Source organism: Podarcis erhardii, assembly GCF_964252035.2.
Source record: "Podarcis erhardii genome assembly, chromosome: 5".
NCBI lineage: Eukaryota > Metazoa > Chordata > Lepidosauria > Squamata > Lacertidae > Podarcis > Podarcis erhardii.
This window is the reverse complement of record NC_138509.1, coordinates 43,743,136-43,765,509: the sequence shown is the minus strand read 5'-3', so window position 1 is coordinate 43,765,509 and position 22,374 is coordinate 43,743,136. Positions and strand designations below refer to the sequence as shown.

At 42.7% G+C, this 22,374-nt stretch overlaps 1 protein-coding gene and 1 long non-coding RNA gene across 5 annotated transcripts in view; one reads left to right on the top strand and one right to left on the bottom strand.

Moving 5' to 3' along the window:
* DOCK1 (dedicator of cytokinesis 1) overlaps nt 1–22,374 on the top strand; it is a 376,896-nt gene that overhangs the window by 7,386 nt on the left and 347,136 nt on the right. For 2 of the 4 annotated variants that reach the window (XM_081863134.1, XM_081863132.1), the window contains exon 1: nt 8,630–8,769. The exons of the other annotated variants lie outside the window; for them this stretch is intronic. In XM_081863134.1, coding sequence (XP_081719260.1) covers nt 8,724–8,769 — 46 coding nt within the window. In that variant the 5' untranslated portion in view covers nt 8,630–8,723. Of the gene's footprint in view, nt 1–8,629; nt 8,770–22,374 lie in introns of those variants that run through there. 4 annotated transcript variants of the gene reach the window in all.
* LOC309342622 lies at nt 1,155–8,491 on the bottom strand. Its single transcript, XR_014156921.1, has 2 exons — nt 8,351–8,491; nt 1,155–1,709 (listed from the first exon to the last, which is right to left on the bottom strand). It is a non-coding gene; the product is annotated as an uncharacterized lncRNA (long non-coding RNA).

Here is a 22,374-nt window from a genome sequence, read left to right as displayed (position 1 = left end):
CGCTGAAAGGTACAGTATCTTGAGAGGAAATTGTGGCATTATTGTGATAATGGGTGGCATGGATTACAATCTCACTAATTGCATAAAAGGATGTTCAAACATACAAACTACTGTGATCCAAGCATTAAAACATGTGTATGTGTGTGCTATATTTATTTATATTATATACTATGTTATCATATACTATTATATGCAATGTTATTATATACTATAATATACTATGTTATTCTATATATTCACTTCCATGCCTAAAATGATAGGACTTGCCCCATTGTTGGATTGTGAGTATGCTTTGAATATAGGATCCACATTCCTATAGTTAATAAGCACAAACAGGTACAGAATCTTCCTACATTTTTCAAAAGGGTGGTTTGTAAAGACTTGTTAACTACTCTGAACAAAGACTAGCAAGGGGTCCTTTAGTATGTAGGCTCCTTCCATTTCTGGAATAGTTGGTTTTCACTCTGTTGTATTTCAGTCACAAATACAGATACATGTACTATTATCTCTCAAGGGTTCTTTGAAGATAATAGTTAATATTGGTATAGTGCTTCAGGAATGTAAAGTGCAAACTATGGTTCAGAGACATAATTTATATTTTCATCTTGTGCCTGCACTGCTCTAGTTTGTCATTATCTGGGTTGTAATGAGTAATGACCTTTGAGAGGGACATTACATTTTGAACACGTTCCCTTCTGTCAGTCTGTTTTCATGTTTTATGAAAAACAATTATATATATATATGACATTGACTTATAATTTCCATGCTTTTGGGTGCATGAGTGAATTTGTATGTGCCTTAACTCACTCTCTTTTAATTCAATGAATAGATTTTTTAAAAAAATCCTAGAGCCTATTTACCGGTATATGTAAACAGAAAAGTAGAGCGATACTTAATTCTTGATAACATCACCTTGTTCCACACATTCTGCATTAAAGACTCTCACACTATGATCACCAGGTCTGTTTATGAGTTTCTTTGCCATACATTCAGAAGTCTGTCCCATTAATTTAAGACAATTTCCACGTAATTATAATTAGGTTTGCAGTGAAAGAGATTAAGAACTGCACAAAGACCCTGGCTTCATAGCACCCAGTCCAGAGTCTTGACTTTACCAAGTGAAGTGGGATTGGTAGAATGTATGCTGGATGAGATGGAAATTTAAAAAAATATTTTATTGAAGGAAGGATTACATGTAAGATTGTATACGTGACAAAAGGTGTATTAGATTATGCCTGGTACAGAGAAAGTGGAGTGTGAGAAGCTTTTCTTCCTCTTTCATAATTCCAGAACCAGGGGTCAGCCATGAAACCAAAGGTGGGAAGATTCAGAAAGAGGTATTGCTTCACTCAGTACATAATTAAACTACAGTATTCACTTACACAAGGTGTAGTGATAGCTACAAACTTAGACGGTTTTAAAAAGGGATTGGACACATCATTGAGGTTAAGGCTGTCAAAGGCTACTAGCCACGAGAGCTATGAACTCCTTCCAGCATGCCTCTGAATACCATTTGTTGAAAAACAGAAGTGGAGAATGTGCTGTTGTGCTCATGTTCTTGCTTGCAGGCTTCCCAAAGGCAACTAGTTGACCATAGAGAGAACAGGATGGTCTTTGATCTGATCCAGTAGGGCTCTTCATATGTTCTCCAGCAGAACGTAATTTATGGTTTTACAGCACACTTGATCTCTCCATGTATCAAATCCAAGCTGAAAATAATTGGAAAAGCAAATTATTAGGCAAAGGAGAGTTGGATCTGACAGTTAAAAGTGTGTATTTTGTATAGTTCTGCTTATTACAACAAAACAACTTGATTATTTCTCAACATTCATATGACATCTCTCCTGCGTTTATTACACAGATTTTTCAACTCAGATTGACAGCTCTTTTTCAGTTCACCCCATTACAAATATATTTCCAATTGCATGTCCAGGCATTTCAAATACTGATGGTGGCAAGTAGTGGGGGTGGATTTAATTTAATATTTAAAACGATGTTATGTAGCTCTAGAGAGATGACCCTTAATTTCATGTAGCACATTAATAAATGGCTTGTAATTCCAAACAAATGAGGCAGAGATACAATATGCAGATACTATAGACAGGCCTGCTTTTCAGTTCTTTTTTGAAGTTTGTATGATTAGAATAAATTATTTTAATCTTGTTCTAGTTGTTACCCAGCAGTGGAACAGAATAATGCAAATGACATTACTTGTAGAAATGCACTGTGTAAAATCTACTAATATATTTCACAGTCTGAAGGGGAAAAAATATATATTATTGGTTTCCCAAGGTTACCTAATCTTTCTTGACTGCTGGAGTCTAAGGAAGCTTTTATTCTTTCAGTTTCAAAGTAATGTCAAACTGCAAAGTCCCCCTCCCTTACAGATGCTCTTTTATTCAGTTCCCATGGATGGTAGAAAGTGCTGCGTGAAAATTTGTGGACCCAGAATATAATATTTACTATCATAATTTAAATTCTGTGCTAATTCCGGGGCACACTTCACCACTTAGTTCCAGTCTCATTTTTCAGAGTTCCTAGTTTAAGATTGCCATATTTTTTTTAGGAAAACCCAAAAGTTTTTGAGGTTTTTTTAGACAAACCCCAAAGTTGCTGACGTGATTCTGAGACCGTGATTTTTTTTGGTTGACTTCTCTAAGATCCAGGACAAAATGCTGCCTTTCAGAAATTCCAGATGTCAATTTCGCCTTTGAAATTCTGGTAATGTCCAGGGAAATCCAGACATATGGCAGCCCTATCCTAGTTATCTAAACAGTGTATTTCAGATTTCCTCAGGCTGATTGGTGTCATGAGAATACCTAAGACCACTGAGCCACAGAAACAAGTGTGATTGCATTCTCATGTGACTTTGATTTATTTAGAAAAATAAAGGCAATGACAATGGGGGGGGGGAAGGGGGAAATGGAACTTTGCCACAATACTAGCAATTTTCTGATCACAGGTTTTGATACACATCAATGTGAGTTTTGTAAGAGTTTATTTGATTCAGTTGTTACTGATGACAGAGGACATAATGAAATAGTGTATTTAGAGTCAGGATTGGTATTGGTAGTTAAAAAAATGTGGACAGAATAATGTTATCCACAAAGCCAGAACAAACACTGAATACAGGAAAAGCCCCCACAATTGCCTTTATGCCTCTTTCTTGAGTGAAAGGCATGAAATTGTTTTTTGGGGTATGCAAGATGAATGGCAGAAGTTGGGTGTTTGGCCTGCTTGTCACTGATGCTGCACTATGAAAGCAGCAGAACTCAGAAGTCACGAGGAGTGAAGAACAAATGATATCTAAGGAGTGATAATAAGAATCCAGGAAAGTGAGAAGTGAAAACAATATGAGAAGAGTTAGTCAGAAGCTAGTGGAAACCATTGCCCTCATATGACTTAAGAGTTCTGAAGTCTGTTGTGTTTATTTCTCCTTACCTTCCTGGATTCTTATTATTAAGTAGTGGGTATTATCATCACTGCAAGACGACTTGTGTATTCTGCTCCAGGTGATAGCTCTAGTAGACAAAGCGAGCAGGGTGTTCTAGACACGTAGTTCGATATAAAGCTCGGGATGCAGAAAGAGCTAAGCAAGGGAGTATAGGTTGTTAGCTCTACCCACACCTGCCAGTAAGTGAACTTCCTCATAAGAAGACCCTGCTGGGCCAGACCAAAGAAGGCTCACCTACTCCAGTGTCCTGTTCTCCCAGTGGCCAACCAGATGCCTCTGAGAAGCCTACAATCAGAACCTCTGAGTATGCCTCTATATAGCAGCAGTCTGAAGAGAGTGCAATTGTCCTGCCTCCAAGAGAAGGGGAAACACAGCCATCGTGGGTGGGCCATTTCAGGATGGAAAGGTGTAGGTCACATGTCCTCCTACTGTACAGTACTGGAGCTTCTGGTCTAGCTGTGACCAGCTCTGGGCCCTCTTATCCTTTGATTCTTTCTCCATGTCCACTGCCTTCTTCCTCAAAGAGGCAAAGTCAGACACCTGAGGTTAGTACACTTGGAAAGTACAAAGGGCAGTACAGTACAGATGAGTATGGTCCTACAAGTTGGTGGTTGCTTTGAGAAACTTCTGAGATAAAGAAAAAAGTCTGTGGCTGCCAGTTAACTGCTTAGGTAAATGCCAATTCTGCTTAACTTCAGGTTCCTAGAAGTCACAATAGAAAAGCTTTCAATTTCCCCTTTCACACTGGTGATTTGAGCACTTGTTTCATTTTCAAGAGTTTTCAAAAATTAGAGAAAATGAAAGACGAACACTTTAGATCAAAGTTTCTGTTCTCATCTACAAGTTGTCTTTTAAGGACTGAAATCACTTAAATACAGTAGATGATGAGCCATGAAGACAGAGGATAAAAGACTTTTGATCTCCCAACCCCAAGGCAAAAATGCGATGCGTAGATCAAGTCAGCACATCACAATGGTCTTTGAATTCAAAGGTTCATTTATTAACAGGAGTAGGAATCTTAGTCTGTTCTTTGGCAGATATACCGTAATATGTGATAAAGCACTGGGAGAGACCTGGATACCATTGTCATACAGGCATGAATCAGGACACCAAGGAAAAATAAGAGGTATAGAAAGTATAACGTAAGGCTTGCATTTGGCATTTAATTGCATTATCAGACTCCATCACGCCTGTTTTCCTGTATCTAATAACTGATTGTCAAACTGAACCCATATTTAACTTGTTAGGTGCTGTGTTGACCCGAAATGGTGAGCTCTTCTGGAAGCCCTGCTTTCAGCATATTGATGGTCAAGATGACCCCTGCCTAATAGGTAGCACTGAGCTCATATGTGTTTCACATGCTTTGATGTATCCACAGGTCCCAAGCATAACTAGAGTGGGAGGTAATGGTTATACCAGCCACCTGTGTTCCCATGTGATGTCTGCCTGGGCCTATAAAGAATGTGTGTATCTTTACTTAGGTGTGGACAAGCCAGTTCCTTGTTGTGGTGTCTGACCCACGATAGGCTGTGAGCAGGGGCAAGACCTTTGCTGTAAGTTTGTACTTTTCTTTAATAAACTGTTAGACCTGACCACTCTGGCGGTTTGGGCACCTTTCTTTGAAATTCCTGTGTATCAGAACTCCTGTGAGCTCTCCTTCGGATCTGCAGGGCATTTCAGGTTCCCGTTTCTAGCAGTGATCAGGAGGGCAGAGTAGCATTGTTTACATGGCTTCTCAACACACAAGATGCTCCCAGTAACTGAAAGGGAGAGGGTCAGGGGGCGGCAGTGGAGCCAATCCAGGGCTACCACTGCTGCACGTACACCATGCCAATTTCTCCACCGCCTAACCAGCAGTGACCTCTGTACTGGGAAGTCGGGTAAGCAAAGTGACTCCACCCTGCTCAGCTGACTTGATACTGCCTGCTGCTCGAAGTCGTCTCAATATGGTTTACAGTATTGTAAATAATACAATATAGCTGTGAACTCTACAAATAGACAGGCTGAAAAACTGTAGCGTGGCTCAAGCTTCTGCTTTTAAAGCCCTTTGACAACAAGGCGCTTATGCCTCTCCACCCCACTCCCTAGATTTTATTCTTGCAGTTTTACTTCTCAAGTCTTTGTTTTAGTTAAGGAAAAGGTCAGATTGGCATTTGGCAAATGGCTCCATATTTCCCTTCTGTTTCTTCTGCACTAGTAATGGAACTCCAGTCTCATTTATAATCTGCCAGGCCTTAGGACTGCAACAAACCAGTGCCAATACAAGAAAGGACTTGTATCCAAAGGTGCTATAAAAATAGCTTTATTTCCTAGAAAATGTTATGTGTTCCTCAGGATATTTTCTTTCCTCTTTTAGTTTTTGCAAAAAGGAGTATACCTTTCTTCCACATATTTGCTGTATAGCTCTACTATGTTTCAGAGTACACTTTAATGTGGGTTCTGGGTCAGAAAATGTTGAAGACTGCTATATAGCTACATTGGGAAGACAACAGCAGAAACAGTTGGAAAGGAAGAAATATACTTGCCATGGTATACTGCTGCCGCTCACCTTTGGCAAGCATGGCAACTGGCATCACTTATTTCCAATTCTGAAGCTTCAGAGTTCGGCAAGATCATTCTGCATTGGTGCCTGGCCTCAGGGATGGACTAGTTAAGAACCAACAAACTACAGCTCTGCTGCTGTAAGGAAGCATGGCACACCTTCTGCTACCGTGGGGAGGTATGGCAAGGCCCTCTGCTGCCGCAGATATATATCGTGATAAAGGTAAAGGTAAAGGGACCCCTGACCATTAGGTCCAGTCGTGACCGACTCTGGAGTTGCGGCGCTCATCTCGCTTTATTGGCTGAGGGAGCCAGCGTACAGCTTCCGGGTCATGTGGCCAGCATGACTAAGCTGCTTCTGGCGCATAGCTGTCAAGTGTCCCCTATTTGAAGGGACAGTCCCTTATTCCAGCGCCATGTCCCGCTGCTGTCCCTTATTGATGGATGTCCCTTAAATATCCCTTAAATGATGTCCCTTGAATTTCAAAGGAAGCAGCTCCTCTCCCTCCCTCCCTGCCAGCCAGGGAGGAGGGAGGCTCCAACTGTGTTGCTTGGCTGTGTTGCTCACCCAATAAGAAGTCTAAGAACGACTGGGGGGTGGAGCTTGAATGCCTTGTGTGTGGCTAGTTAATGCAAGCTGAGGGGTTTTTTGAATGCTGGACGCCATTTTGTTGCATGTGCTGCTGCAAACTTTGCAGTGCAAAGCCAGGCCAGGGAGCCATCTTAAGTTGAGGCTGCATAGGCCTTGTGGTACATGTGATTCAGATTCTATTCAGTTGAACCTCTGGTTACAAAGTTGGTTGGACAGTGTTCTTGAAGCTACCAGCATGAGTTTGACCAGACTGCAGGAGGACAGGAAGACTGGAGTGCCTGGAACAGGTGAGGCTGCAGGTCCCTTATTTTGGCTGCTAGTCCCTTATTTTCAAGGCTGCTGGTCCCTTATTTTCAAATCTGTAAGTTGACAGCTATGTTCTGGCGAACCAGAGCAGCGCACGGAAATGCCGTTTACCTTCCCACCTATTTATCTACTTGCACTTTGACGTGCTTTTGTACTGCTAGGTTGGCAGGAGCAGGGACCGAGCAACGGGAGCTCACCCTGTCGCGGGGATTCGAACCGCCGACCTTCTAATCGGCAAGTCCTAGGCTCTGTGGTTTAACCCACAGCGCCACCCGCATCCTTATTATATATAGTGATATTTAGCTGGTAATATATCGTGATGTTGAAAATCAGGTATCGCCCAGCCCTATGGACATATAACCCTGGTTCTGGCCCCACTGCACTAGCTCCCAATTTGTTTTGGGGCCCAATTAAAAGTTCTGGTTTTGTCCTTTAAAGCCTTATATGGCTCAGGACCCCTATAGCTAAAGCTACCCCATAGGAAGCTGCCCACACACCCTGAGATAGTTCCACCTCCAAGTGAGGCCTGGAGGGTGGTGACTAGAGAAAAGGCTTTCTGTGTAACAGCCTCCATTCCATTTATGGAATCTTCTCCCCATAGCGGCCCACCAGGCAACAACTTTGTCTTTGTTTCAGCATCATGCAATGATGTTGTTTTCCGCGGCATTTGGGCAGCACCAGTGACTAAATGATTTTACTGTTTTCAATATGCTTATGTATATTTATTGTTGTAAGTTGCTTTGGGACTTGTTGCTGGAAACAATACATAAATTCAGTTAACTTAACCAGCTGCTGGCCAGCTCTGAAGTTGGGAGGAAGGGTCGATGATAGTTTTGCAGCTGTGTGGCTGAACAGTTTTAGCCACACAACATAATCCCTTCCCTTTCCTTGCCTTTGTTGTGGGAGGGAAGAGTTGGGTGCTGATGTCTCCTGTGGGTCCTGCTTTCAGGCAGTACTGACCAACAGTGCATGCTCCTGCCCTGACTTCCCGTGAAGACACTGGGTGCTTTGGGAAGCAGTGTCAACTGTGCACATTCTCCTCACAGCCTAGGGGCGAGGACAGCTGGAGCCAGTATTGGATGCGGGCCATTGGGCAGCAGTGCCCAACAGTGCCCGCTCATCAGTCTTTCCCTCCGCAAATGTCGGGGAGGGGGAAGTTCAGTGCATTGACAAGAGGTGACGGGAGGCAACTTGTAGATATGCCTGCTCATGGTCTCTCCTCCCTAAGGGCTAGAACCTTGACAGCTGAAGTTGCAAGTCTCTTAAGGGTCAAAACTCTTTTACTGAGAAGCAAAGCTCTACGTTGAGCCAATGATGCCAGAGCACGTTTTGGACAGCAAAACTGTCTAAAATCCCGCCTTTCCAGATAAACTCCCTTGTATAGTAAATACTTTATTGGTCGGGTTTTGTTTTTAGTTTTACTGGAAGCGGCGCCACTGCCAGTTATGTAAACTCACCCACGTCCGCTTGCATATGAGTCAAGTTCCTTTGCTGAGCTCAGTGGGACTGGCTTCGGGCTAAACTTAGGCGCGGGGCGCCGTTCGCGCGGGCTCGCTTCGGAGGCGGCCGCCGGAGGAAGTCGAGTGAAGCCAAGCCTGGGTTTCCTACCGGCCAGGGACGGGGAGGGCCTCCAACCCCCTGACTCCGCCTGTACCACATGACTTCTCCCTCGCCTGCAAACTTTTTCCTCCTCCTCCTCCTCCTCCTTGTCCCGTTGCGGCCGCGGCCAAGGCTGGAAAATGGCGGCTCGCTAGACTCGCCGCTGGGCGCAATTCTGCCTTCGTGCGCCGGCTTCCCCCGACGGCGGGCAGGCTCGGGCTCCCGTGCGCCATGACGCGCTGGGTGCCCACCAAGCGGGAGGAGAAATACGGCGTGGGTGAGCGTTTTCTCTTTCTCCGTCCTCCTCCTCCTCGGGCTTTTCCCCTGGGCTCTTCCCGCTTGTTGCGCTTCTCCGTGCCGGGCGCTGCGAACTTCCCGGCCAAGTTTGGTAGTTCGGCTGGCGAGAAACTGCTGAGGCTCCGCTTGGCCTTCAAGAGCGGCAACAAATAAAAGAACAGTACAAAAGCTGTCGTGGTCCTCCTCCTTGCCTGGGCGCCCCCCGCCGCACACTGGTTTCCCTCGCCCGCCTTGGGTTCCTTGTCTCCGCGGGCTGCCCCGCAGAGTCCGGCATTCTTGCCATGAGCAACGTCGGAGGGGACAGAGCCGATTCCTCGGAAGAAAGGCCCGCGCGGGGAAGGGTGGGGTGCGCACGGGCGGTCGCCTCTCTCTCTCTCTCTCTCTCTCTCTCATCCACATTGCAAGGCGCGTTTCCTCTTGAAGGAGCGGCTTGTGTTTTCCTGCCCCTTGGCTGCCTCCCGGGGACTCCCTCTCTCCCTCCCTCCCTCTCTCCCTCGCACCCGCCCTTTCTGGAGAGCTGATCTCCGGGCAAAACTATTGGGATCCCTCGGTCCCGTTGTTGGCAATTCCGCCCCTTTCTGCTTTTCTCCACCCCCTGAGCCTGGTTCTCTGTAAAGCCGCGGTCTTTATTTTGTGCGGGGATCTTGATCCAGAGGCGTCTCTGTGCCCTTTCCCTAGTTTGAAGTTTGCCTCTCTTTTCTTTCCGATGAAGCGGGTCGAGGTCTGTGCACCCCATTCTCCGAAGCTTCCTGTCCCACTAACTTGCAAGATTCTTTGTGCGTCTTTAAGAGGAGAGAATGGGAACTTGATGCCCAGTTGGCTTGTTTCAGCCCTGGCTCTCGCAGCCGACTCTTGTGCACTGCGCTAAACCTAGGGGAATCCTTGTTTGCTGTTCCTAGGTAACCCAGCTGAATCGACTGACACCCCCCCCCCCAAAAAAAAACCTCCTTGTTGGACATGTAGGCAGCAGTTCATCTTGTATAGTCTGGCAGTGGATGTATCGATTAGTATTAAGTCCGTCACTATGGAGTAATGAAATCTCAGTTGATTCTATCAATTAAATCTGCATTATATTTGCATTTGATTAAAAGAATAGTTGTGAGTGACAAAAAGCATTATTTGTTTTTAAATTATACATACATGTGACACAGTTTGTGCTATCTCAGATGAGGCATTCTCCTGTGTGAGAGCACACCACTTTCATACAAACATTTTTTGTGGGGGAGCATTGCCTCTTCTTTCTCTACCCTAAATCCATTTCACCCCACCAACAAACAAACTTACTTTACCCTGGCAAGGGTCCTTGTGATGTTCATACGTGTGAGCAGCTGGAGGGTAATGGCTGTGAGTGTGCGCTAAAAAGCCCTCAGTTCAAAACTGAACCTTAGCCAAAATTCTACTGGCTAATCCACTAGTTACTTTAGGCAAACCATGATTAAATCTTGATGCTCAGATTGTTGCTTTTGCACTCAAATTGCCAGTCAGGAGAGGAGAAATTACTTAACCCCCCCCCCCATGTTGCTTTTTTATCTGGATGGAAAAGGATTATGGACCCTGTATATTTTCTCCTGTTAGTGGAAAAGTGGCGGTGGGGGATTTTGAAAAGCGAGAACAATGAATTTTATTATACTGTTGCAGACCTAGTAAGGGAGGATTTTAAGCGGATGCATGTCAGGAAACAAAAAGGTTAAGCACCCTCTTCTGTCCTGATCACACTCTCAAAAGGTGGTATTTGGGTTTTTTTTTAAAGAAACAAACATGGGAGACGGTACATCAGGTTTGTAGCGTTCCTTTTCTCCCTTACAGGCTTGTTGGAGAGTTACGTGACAGATAATGCACAAAAAGTGCTGGAACACTCAAAATGCTAAGAATTAATGTGTTGAAGATGATACTCAGTGTATTGTGGATAAAACAAAATAAAAAAATTCCTTCCAGTAGCACCTTAAAGACCAACTAAGTTAGTTCTAGGTATGAGCTTTCGTGTGCATGCACACTTCTTCAGATACACTGAAACAGAAGTCACCAGACCCTTCTATATAGTGAGAAGGTGGGGAGGGGTATTACTCAGAAGGGTGGTGGGAATGGGTGATTGTGATGAGCCTGTTGACGACTCTTAACGACTGCAATAGGTCTTACAGGAAAAAGCAAGGGGTGAGAAGGTGAAAAATGGCTTTGTCATTGTGGATGTTAAGTACACCTGGAGTTGACCAAGGTTTAAATCTCCTTTCATTAAAAATACATCTCTGTGAGGTCAGCTAATGAGATAACTTGCGTAGAAATTCCCTGTGTGCCTGCTGTCTCTCTGTGAGTGGCTCCTGTGCAATTAGGGGGCTATTTGCAATGGTTCCTGATTGTAGAAGAATCATCTGCCAGGAAGAGGGTCTGTCAGTTTCTTTCATTTGGCCTCATGCAGGTGAGATTTGAAAAGATCCCAGGTGCATAGGTCCTGCTGTGTACTTTGGGTAATATTTAAAGGCCCTATTGCTGCCTTGTGAACAGAGTATTTTTGTTTATGCACAAGCACATGAGTATCCTTGTATCTTTTTTTTTTGTTCAGTCTCCTGGTTAGATATACAAATTTCAATAAGTAATGCAGTAAAGGAGTTGTGTGAAGAGTGATATACTGCTACTTGGGATGCAATTTTGTATAAGGAGATTAGATACCCTGCTGTGCTATGGATAGCTCTGTAATTGATGCTATTGGAAAACGTTCTGCTCCTGTTTCTGGTTTTAGATTTGCCTTCTTTGACCTGGCAGGTCTTCCATAGTCTATATATTATCATCTTGATCTATTGTAGATCCTAATTGTAGGGTCTTGACTTGATAGGCTCTAATTACAGGTATCTTCAAGTCCTGTGCATAATGGCATTTAGCTAATCTAGATGTGGTCCTTTCCAAGGTCTATAGCCTGTGATTGCTTTTATGGTACAATTTCTATGGTACTATTTAAACATGTGTTAGGGATAATTTAAGATACAGTAAGGTATGTCTTGACCCCGGCTTTATTTTGTTACATAAATTCTCAAAACTTTTTTCAGCAAGCCTACTTATATATATAATTTAGTTAGTTATACTGTATTTTATAGTTTAGTTTTTAAAAGTTTTTTATCTTATTAGGCATATAGATATTTTTTTCTGATTAAGTGGTCCAAATAAGGTTGCTTTCTGCACTCTTGTACAGACACTTAACAACTCTTGAAAGAGTATTTCCTTTGCTGGTATGGCTGGTAAGCTATTAATAAATGATCTGATGTGAATGACAAAATCCTGAAAAATGGCTTTGTTCCTTCAGTATCATTTATATAGTGAAAAAAATATTTACCATATGGGGGAGTGTTCACACATTTTACCATATGAAAAAAAATGCCTTGCTCATTAACCTTTCACATGGCCATTTTAAAAATAAGTATTTGGGTTAGTTATAACTGTATCTTATAGACAGACTAGTCTTTTGCACTCTTGTGAGCAATAACCCACTTCAGCAGATTAATAAATGGTTGATATGAATGATATTGCTTATGCACATATTCAGTAATTTGATGGCACTGCATGTTTTCTGTTTTAACTGCTCCACAAGAGAAGCTGTGTGCTTTCCTGTTACACTTTGAATAGAATATGGGGGAATAGATGATTTGGTGTCTTGCATTCTGTAGCGATGTTTTCTAGAAATTCATCTTCGCTTCTACTTGCGCATTGCAAATACAATTTGTTTGGTGCAGTTCATACTGAAATATGAAAACTGAAGGGACAAGATTGCCCCGCCAACCTTTACAACTATCCTCCTAGAGCAAATATGTGCAGGACTGTGCAAAAAATTGCTTATCCTTCCTTTAAGGCTACCTTGCACTATTGCTTTGCTGTGCTTTATGAAGGCATGCTTTCCAATGGGATGTATGGAGGTGGTTTAGAATATACATTTTTTGGAATAACAGGAAGAAATTTTCAGATAAGAATCAAATGTCCAAAGTGGATCAGTTCATTTAAAGAGTTGCTGAGAGTAGAAGAGGGAGTTTATGATACGTATTGCCTGAATAAATAAATAGTCTTGCCGGTCTCCAGAGCGATTAGTTGAACTTTAAAGGGTTGCTCTAAAGAATTGAAATAATAAAGCCTAACTTTAGGGGTGTCCGAATTGCAGTCTGGAACGTTCATCAGAAATTGTGGACAGACGGCAAAAAAAAATCATGATTCCTTCAGCATGGTGGTGGTGGGGTTGCCTGGAACGGAGTTGTTAAAGTACCCTTTACTTGACCACCTCTGCCAGCCTCCTCTAGTGGGGATCTGCAGTATGCTGTGTTCGCTTGGGAGCTGGTGCAGAGAAGGGTCCCCACCCCTCGCTCCCCACCTTCTGCCATGCTGGAGCTGTGTATGGGCTGCTGGCTGAGCTGCTCAGGGGTTGGGGTTGCACCCAAAACTTTGAATGTTGTGATAAAAATACGGCTTGAAAATGTAGACTGCAGAGTAAATTATCTGAAAGTGCCCAACATTCTTGGAAATGCAATACAGTACTGAGTGCATTAGAGAAGAGAACATTGTGGTTCTCAGCAAAACAGCAGTCACGACTCTTGGTTTTGGTGTTCAGTGAGCTCATTCCTTGAAAGTGACAACCACCTTGCTTTTTCTATAGTGCTCTGTTGAAACTGCACATAGGTGTACTATCTGTACTGCAAACAGCTAAGGACTAAGTCTATAAAGGCAAATATATGTTGATGCATTTATCCAAATCTATTTAACAGTAGATGCAATGGAATAAATACATCAACATATATTTGCCTTTACAGGCAGTGAGTGTTTGAGACCCCAATTATAGCTGATGAGCATATTCAACAGATGGCTTGTAGTGAATAGCTGCAAGTGGCTATTCACAATATATCAGTAAGTGGGCAAGTGCATCCTGTTTTGGTCCTTGATAGGTGTCATATTATTATATGTATGAAGCTTACGCAAGTGCATTCATCTGTCACTTGAGTGGCATAAGAATTGCTTCTGCTTCCTACCCCAGGGCTGCAACAACAGCTGGTTCCATGGTAGCCATTGTGCTTTCAGAATGTTACATAGGTGTGTTGTTTCCTGTCTGGAACATCTGAGACCTCCTTGTATGTGTAACAAACCATTACTTGTTCATATGCCGTTCTGAGCTGATGCAGTAATGGCCGTGTCCCATTGTCAACTGTTATTTCTGGAATTGGTCCATCAGTAACTTTAACTGGAAGTCATGGCAGCAGAAAAACTAGAGTCACACACAGCTGAACTTAGCGTTTCAAATTGCAAGCCGCTGTTACAAATGTGATTGATTTCTTCGTGGGCAGTGGCTTTGGCTGTAGCCTTAGTGTTGTATCTGTGGTTGAAAGGCCTATATTTTTTGAATTGGCAGAAGGATAGCTCAGTTGGTTAGAGCATGGTGCTGATAACGCCAAGCTTGATCCCCTTATGGGGCAGCTGCATATTCCTGCATTGCAGGGGGCGGGTAAATGATTTCTTCCACGGTGGAAAGTGATTCTGGCATAACTTGTCAATTTAGTTTGTTGGCAGTATGTGGCATTCTTTGCTTTCAAGCTTTGTAGCCATTTTAGGCGTGCATTAGTAATCCAGTCGTCCTACACGCATGTGTCCTTTTTGGTGTGCTTGTTTTTGTTCTCTGCTTGCTTCAATATGCATATGGGCCTGGAAAATTTAAGGCGCTTTTATATATATATATATATATATATATATATATATATATATATATATATATATTTTTTAAATGATTACCAGTTACAGTGGCACCTCGGGATACGAATGGGATCCGTTCCGGAGCCCCGTTCGCATCCTGAACAGAACATAAGACACGTCTGCGTGTGTGCGGGTCGCATTTCGCTGCTCATGTGCATGACGTAATTTTGAGCGTCTGCGCATGTGCAAGTGGTGAAACCCGGAAGTAACGCGCTCCGTTACTTCTGGGTTGCCGCGGAGCGCAACCCGAAAATACTTATCCTGAAGTGTATTTATCCCAAGGTATGACTGTACTTATTTGAGAGGAAGCAGGACAGGAGTAATCTTTTCTTGATCGTCATATATTGATAAGAGCAATATCAGATGAAGTACTTTAAGACAAAGACATATGTTACATTTTGCATATGGCGGGAATAGATGTAACAGTTTTCCACTGCGTTCTGAGGCATTTTTCAGGGTAGTTAATGTGGATCCAAATAATTGCCAGTGCTTGGAAAATGTCACATCGGTCTTGACCCTAAACAGTTCTTTGAAGTAAATGTCATAGAGGTCAGACATAAAGTAATATTGGAATCTTAGTGGCATCACTTACCCTGAATGGGCTATAAATTTTAGGACAAAAAACTTGGGTTGTATCAATGCTGCAGCTCCACTGGTGAAGGGGACTTCAGTGCAGGCAAAATAAATTGCTCCTTCTGTTCTGCTCCTCCAGACCCTCATGGCTCCTCAAAATCAGCTTTGGGGTGTTGGGAGTTTCTTCTAGAACAGGTTTCTTTTTTTGGTGGTGGTGGTGGTGGGAGCACAGTAGAAAGAGAGGAAACAAAAGATCTGTTGTGCCAGCAGGGTGCCCACTGGCCCAGCATTGGGTACAACCCCCTGTTTTTGAGAGTTGGGAAATTTAGCTTTGTTAAACAAGAATGATTTGATGTTTAAACCAGCTAAATATGGCCTGCTCCCTTGCTTTAAAAAAAAGAAAAGAAAAGCTTGTTAAGTCTGCTGTAGTGTGTTTGTTCTTCAATTTGCAATATGATGAAAAATTTGTTGTCCACTGATCTCAAAAAAAGTTGCACACATAATAGAATAATATAACAGAATAGCTGTGAATGATGATTGTGCTCTACAATATGGCATGCCTCTAATGAATATCAAGGGTGTGAGAGTTGGAAAAAAGATGTACAGTGGTATCTCGGGTTACAGAAGCTTCAGGTTACTCGTTTTCAGGTTACGGACGCGCTGAAACCCGGAAGTACCGGAATGGGTTACTTCCGGGTTCCGGTGCTTATGCATGCACAGAAACACTAAATCGCACTTTGCGCATGCGCAGAAGCACCAAATCACGTCACGCATGTGCACAGATGCGGCGCTGCGGGTTGCGAACGTGCCTCCCGCATGGATTACGTTCACAACCCAAGGTTCCACTGTATTGTGGCTAAGAGAAAACTAAATGTGATGCTAAATGGCATTATCATTTTCCTACAATTCACATTCTGAAATCTGGTTCTGGGAACTGTACAGAGTAAATACTTCTTTTATTTTCTGCCTCACTGATCATCTCTCAATAATTTAGTATAAGGAGTCATCAAATTTTAGGGCCAGTGGGCACACCTGGAATTTTGAGAAAGTCGTAAGGATGCTGGTTGCGAAATGACTGCCATGGTGTATGTGGTATAATACAAAACCTCTTGGGTACCCTCTGGAATACTATGTGATCTTTGGATGAAGGGTGGAATATGAGTTTAATAAACAAACAAACAAATTGCCTTAAACAGGGTCAGTTACTTGGCATGTCGCAACCGCAGCATGCTGACACAACCACAATGACATTTCTGTGCTTGGCGAGTGAGTCAGTCCTGGCATGCTGTGTTCCTTTTGGGGGACTGCTTGCATTGTTAAATCACACCAAGTAATCATGTGTGCAGGTCCACCAATCACACAGAGAACAGTTAGGTGGACTAGTTTGCAGACATGGATTCAGCCGCCCTTTCTGTGATGACAACAGTGCTTCTTGCAGCTAATGTTTTGAAGGGGAAAAAGTCTGTTGTTAAATAATTACACCCTTTATGCCATATGTACCAGCCAGAGGTACTTGTTGCTGCTGTAGCAGAATAAATTAATGCTTCTATGCTGGCTGGATAACCTGGATCATCTTGCCACATCAGCACAATACTATTGGTTTTGATTTTGCACCAGCATAACAGGTTGCGATTATTTTAAATCAGTTGAAAGCCACGGCTTAAAGTAAACCAATCTGTAACCTCCTTCTCCTTAATGCATATGCCACCCTTAAGTAGGGACATCAGTTTGTGGCAGAACTGCAGAACTCTTTGAATTTATTCATTGGTTTTGTAATTTCCACTGCAGTCTTGGGAGTGCAGCAAAGAATAGTCTTTCCTTTTGAGCTATACACTCCTGTGCGTGACTGGCTTCCCTAATCTCTCATGTTCCAGAGACTTACTGGTTGTGATATACATCTCAATAACTTATTCCCTGTATCTGTACTGAAAGGTTGTGCTGTCAGTGTGATACTGTAGTGGGGTATAAATGTCCCTGAAAAGCTGTTTCCCCTCTGCTAAACTAATCTTGTGGCGTGCGATTTATAAAACCATCCAGAATATCCATTGCATATACGGAGGGAAATTACTGCCTTGGAACAAAAGGCATTGTAATGATGTTTATAAATATTATCACAGAATGCAGTTGTGAGGGTGACTCAGCTTCATATCCTGAAGTACTTCATGCAGGAATAAAGATGGGCCAGAAATGGTAGTGATAGGGGGTGGAAATGCATTGTTTCTTAACAGGATGAATGTCATCAGTAGAGTATATAAGAAACACACATGTTTGGTTATATCCTTATTAAGGCCTGTGAAACGACTTGTAGTTGTATCCTTATACTCTTGTTTTGTGAGACACGTTTTGATTTCTTGCAAAACACGTTTTCGTTTAGCTGTGTATGGGAGTACTACAGAAATATAGCAACTGTGGCAGGTAGTCATCTAGGACACCTTTAATTCTTGGCTTCAACCCTATTTCTTCTTCAAGCTGGTTATTAAATTGAAGGAAGTTCTCTGCTTTAAAATATGGGAGTTCAGTTCTCTGTGACACTTGGATTTTATGATATGCCTACTTCTTTTCTAGAGTTGGCTCTAACCCACTTTGGGATTGCTGATAAATCAGCAGCATTTGGGCTGGCCTTGGACAGATAAAAGTTTCAGTTTTATTTTTTTAAAACAAATATGGTATATTTATTTTAGACTGTGTCTTTGAACATCCGTCAGATTTATAAAAGAAAGCTGTTTTAAGTGACAGCTGGAAGGATCATGGGATTTTGCAAGCAGGTAAGTGCCGTTTTGTCAAAAAGAGTGGTTGCCCCATTGTGAATTGAAGGAAGGCAAGGCTGTGCGGCTAGAAAGCACTGCCCTCCAACACTAGGGCAGAAAATGAATGCATAGTGGAATACGTCGTGGCCACTTGTAAATTTACTAAGAGTGCATGTAACCACATGGAATATTTGTCATGTGGCATCTGACCATATGAGCGACGTCTGGTTTTCAACAGTGTGTTGTTATGTTACCAGCTAAACATCATGCGATACAGATATATCTCGGTGTATGAAATAAGGATGTATTTATGTAGAGGTGAACAGGGTAAAGTCTTGCAAACTGCTACAGCTTTTAGGGATCTAAAATGGATGCATTTTTACTTACCTTTAACCTTGTTACAACTGTTATTTTATAGTACAGAGCGACAGGGGCACTGCATGGCTTGCTTTTAAGTCACAGTATATGGTCATCTGAATTTATCAGGTAAGGCTTCCTGACTTTGCAGACAAGCTGACAGAAGTATCAGGTGATATAGACTTAATGGCTAGGGTAGCAGTAAGTAATAGGAAGATTTCTGTAGATCATTGCTATTTATACAGCACCACCAATGTGCATGGATAATAAGATAAGTCTCTACCCTGTGGACCTGAGACTGTCAGATGAAAATCCTGTATTTGCTCAGGTGTGTGTGTGGGAGGGGCGGGGCTGCAAGTTTAATCACCCATGTTTAAAAAGCCAAACCCCCCTGAACATAGAAGTCTCTAAACACATTAACAACAATAACAGAACTTCAATGCCTTTAAGAATTTGGGAGACAGAAATTGAACCAAATCCATCTTAGATCTGTAAAAGTTGACAGTTCAGTACAGAATGCTAACAGATTGGATTCTTTGCCAGCTAATCTCTGATCAATGACTGCTTTGTTTTACAATCCCTTTCTATAATAATTGACTACTTTGGTGAGTAGTGCTGTAGTTAAAATTTGGCCCTCTATATCACTTCCGTCTAAGTGCACAGGCTACATACAGATCATTTTAGGTATTGCGTGTTCAGACCCAGAAACCTCCCCCCCAAATAATTTCACACTTGACTCAAATTTTTGGTTTGTTTTTTTGTAGAATTTAGGCCACAACTTTATTGATTACAGAAAGGGACTGGTTGCATAGACTCTGGTTCGACTAGCTCCCTGCCTTGCAGGTAGCGCTGACCCAGGGCACCAGCATAGGTCAGCCAAGGGTGAACACGGATAAGCGGAAAGCCGGGAATGGGCTAACTCCGCCACCCAAATGTCCCCCTGGACTCAGGCACGGGCACAACCCCCTCACAGGGGTTGACAAAACCATCGAGTCCCTGGATTCCTTTAACGGAATACCCTTCACATAGAGATGGCGACAGCGTTCTCCCATCCCTATCACCTGAACCAGAGCCTATCCGCAACCTTACATGTTGTGATGATTTGCTACGCGGCAGGCAAAACCCAAATGGCAACAGCCAATCAGCCAAGTGGGGGAAATTCCTGCCATGCCCCTGCCCCAATGACAGATGACACACGACGGCATAGGAAGGTCAAGCGCAACAAGCCCTAAAAGTAGGGAGAGGTAGGTGAGTGTTCCGAATGCACACGCCAAAAGAGGAAGCTCTGGGACACGTGCCTGGGCATAAATAGGTCCCTCCAACCATTTGGACTGCGTCCCATTGGCCAGATTGTACCCAGCTTCGAGGGACCTACCAATTGGGTGTTGTGGCTGACCAAATGTACCCACCCACAACACAGGGTGTCGGTTGTCCTGGTCTTACTGCAATACGTGCCCTCTTTGTGGGAGGACCCAACATGTGATACAGAGACTATTGAAAGAGTCATGGAGCTGGGAGAGGGAGTAAGGGAGGATATGACAAGAGAGAAACAGTATTATCTTTTGCTCAGTGGACATGATACTAATATACTTTGCAGTGGAGTAGGTAGTTGACATCCATCCAGATAACCTATGCTCAGTTTGCCATTTTAGATAGAGGCTGCACATGCAGTGTTTGGGGATTTGTTTCTGTTGCCAGTTCCGATTATGTTAATTATTTTACATTTTTATACCACACCTCCTAAGAGAAGCTTAAATTGGTTCATAATAAATATATAAAAAAGATAATAAGATGCATATGAATTGCAGACATTTTCATTTTTGGAACCAGTTAATTAAATAGTGGCATCAAATTCAGATATAATCTGATCCTCCTTCGGGGAGAAAAGTTCATATATCGGGTGCCACTATTCGGTTGAGGGAAGTGGGGCTATTTCTGGTAACACATGCATCAAATGATAGTGACACCGGGAGTCTGCCGTGGGACCAAATGCAACTCCCCTCTTTCCCACCTTTTCCCTGGGAGCACATTCACTCTTGCTCCCCCAGTTCTGTGCTTTGTCATTTAACTGCTTTTAACTATATCAGCACCAAAGTAAACAGTGTGTTCAGATTAGCCAGCATTTGAAATAGCAGTTTAACATTAGTTTTTGGGTCTGGATTAGGAAAGAATCCTGCTGAAGGGAAGGTGAGAGGAATTTACTTCTGAGTAGGGACAGGACAGCCTCTGTGCTGGGCGCCTCATCTTGTAGCTGGCTAAAGGTACCCCGATCTACTTAATTTCTAGATGATGATGTTTAAGTGTCATTTTGTATCGTGACTAATGTCTAAGTGTTGTTTTTATCTATTATGTGTTTTGGCACTTCTCTTTTGATGGTTTTCTCGAATATTTGGCTCAGCTAATGAGTTGTTGGGAATTCTTGGGTTCTTTCATGATATATACGCAGCAAACTCTGATTTCTGCTTCTGGTGGACTGTGATTTGGATTCCTTGTGTATTTTTGCAGTAGGTTGATTTCTGTATCCCCCTCCCCCTTACAATTATGGCCTTGATTTGGACCCCTTGAGGCCATTCCAGTTCTTCTACTTCCATATTACAAAACATTGGTCTGTCTTGAATGATCAAATGCCCAACCTTCCTTGCTTAGCCTGCAAGATAAAATTAAAATGTACCTGGCAGCCTGGCTTCATAAAAAATGAAAACAACATTTTAAATGAAGAGGATTGGCTGATTCATGAGTTGCATTCTGTATTCTCTTAGTGATGAAAGTGGGAAATTCCTGTTGTAACACAGTGATACATTTTGAATATACCTTAAGGACAATGGCTTATGATTCACCATAGCCAAGGTTGTTAATTATGCATGCCCACCTCTTCATTCAGGCCGTAAACTCTGCCTATTATGTAACTTGTTCAAGAGTCTCGGAAAGGATTAAACCTACAGTTTTAAAAACAGGGTTATGCAATGTTTTAAAATCTGTGTTCAATTTACATTAGTTTTCACACTAATGTTTTCTTCATAATTGTGTTGTGCATGTGTATATGTGCTTGGATGTTTTAAGATACTATTCTGTTAAGGAATGTCTGGCATTAGTGGACAGCTACCTAGAAGCAAACAGTATAATCCTTGTAAAACATTTAGTGCACTTTGGGGGCATAAAAATTGTTACAGCAGTGAGATAGGATCAGGATTCTTTCTATACCTTTTTCCTCACTGAGATATTTGCTTATAGTACGCACACATGAAACAACAACAAAGTGATCTTTCGTCATGGATGGCAACTATTCCTTCATTGTGCATGATATTTTGTGTTGGTTTCTGTTTTGTGGGAGGAAAAATCAACTCAGTTTTGATTATCTGTAAACTTGAACACAGAACTGATGGGTTGGTAAACTTTTTACTTCATAAGAGCAATACTTCCCTCTTGTTTCCTTTCTAGCAACTGTTATTCATAGTTATTATGCTGCCTCTGCTGTTTAACTCTCATAGCCTAATAGCTGTTGATAGACTTACTGTAATGAGCATGTAAGCCAGTGATCTTGGCTGCATCTTATTACAGTACGTTTTGTAATTTAATTATGTACTGGGTGCTTTTCTGTGCTTTCCTGTTTTTGTTTTTGTTTTAATCAGCAGCCCATCAATTTCACTGTGCTGCCTTGAGTTCTAGTACTAAGCCTCTTGGGCTTGTTGATTGGAAGTTCGGGAGTTTGAATCCGCGTTACGGGTGAGCTCCCATTCCTTTCCCAGTTTCTGCCAACCTAGCAGTTCGAAAGCATACCAGTGCAAGTAGGTAGATAGGTACTGCTGTGGCGGGAAGGTAAACGGCGTTTCTGTGCTCTCTGGCTTCTGGCTCAGTCATGCTGGCCACATGACCCAAAAAGCTGTCTGTGGACAAACGCCGGCTCCCTTGGCCTAAAGCAAGATGAGCACCACACCCCAAAGTCACCTTTGACTGGACTTAACCGTCCAGGGGTCCTTTACCTTTATTTACCTACCAAGGGACCAAGAGAGAGACACAGACAGAGAGAACACAGTCCAAATCTGTCTCTTCCTTTGCTCTGCTCTTGGTGTCCAATCCTAGTTGTTCTTTCTTTTCCTCTTCTCTGAGTCTTCTGGCCAATAAGAATATGGCAGTGAGGGGAGTAGATATCCTGGAGGGCATTCTGGAAGTTCTGATTATGGTTGGTTTAGGCTGGA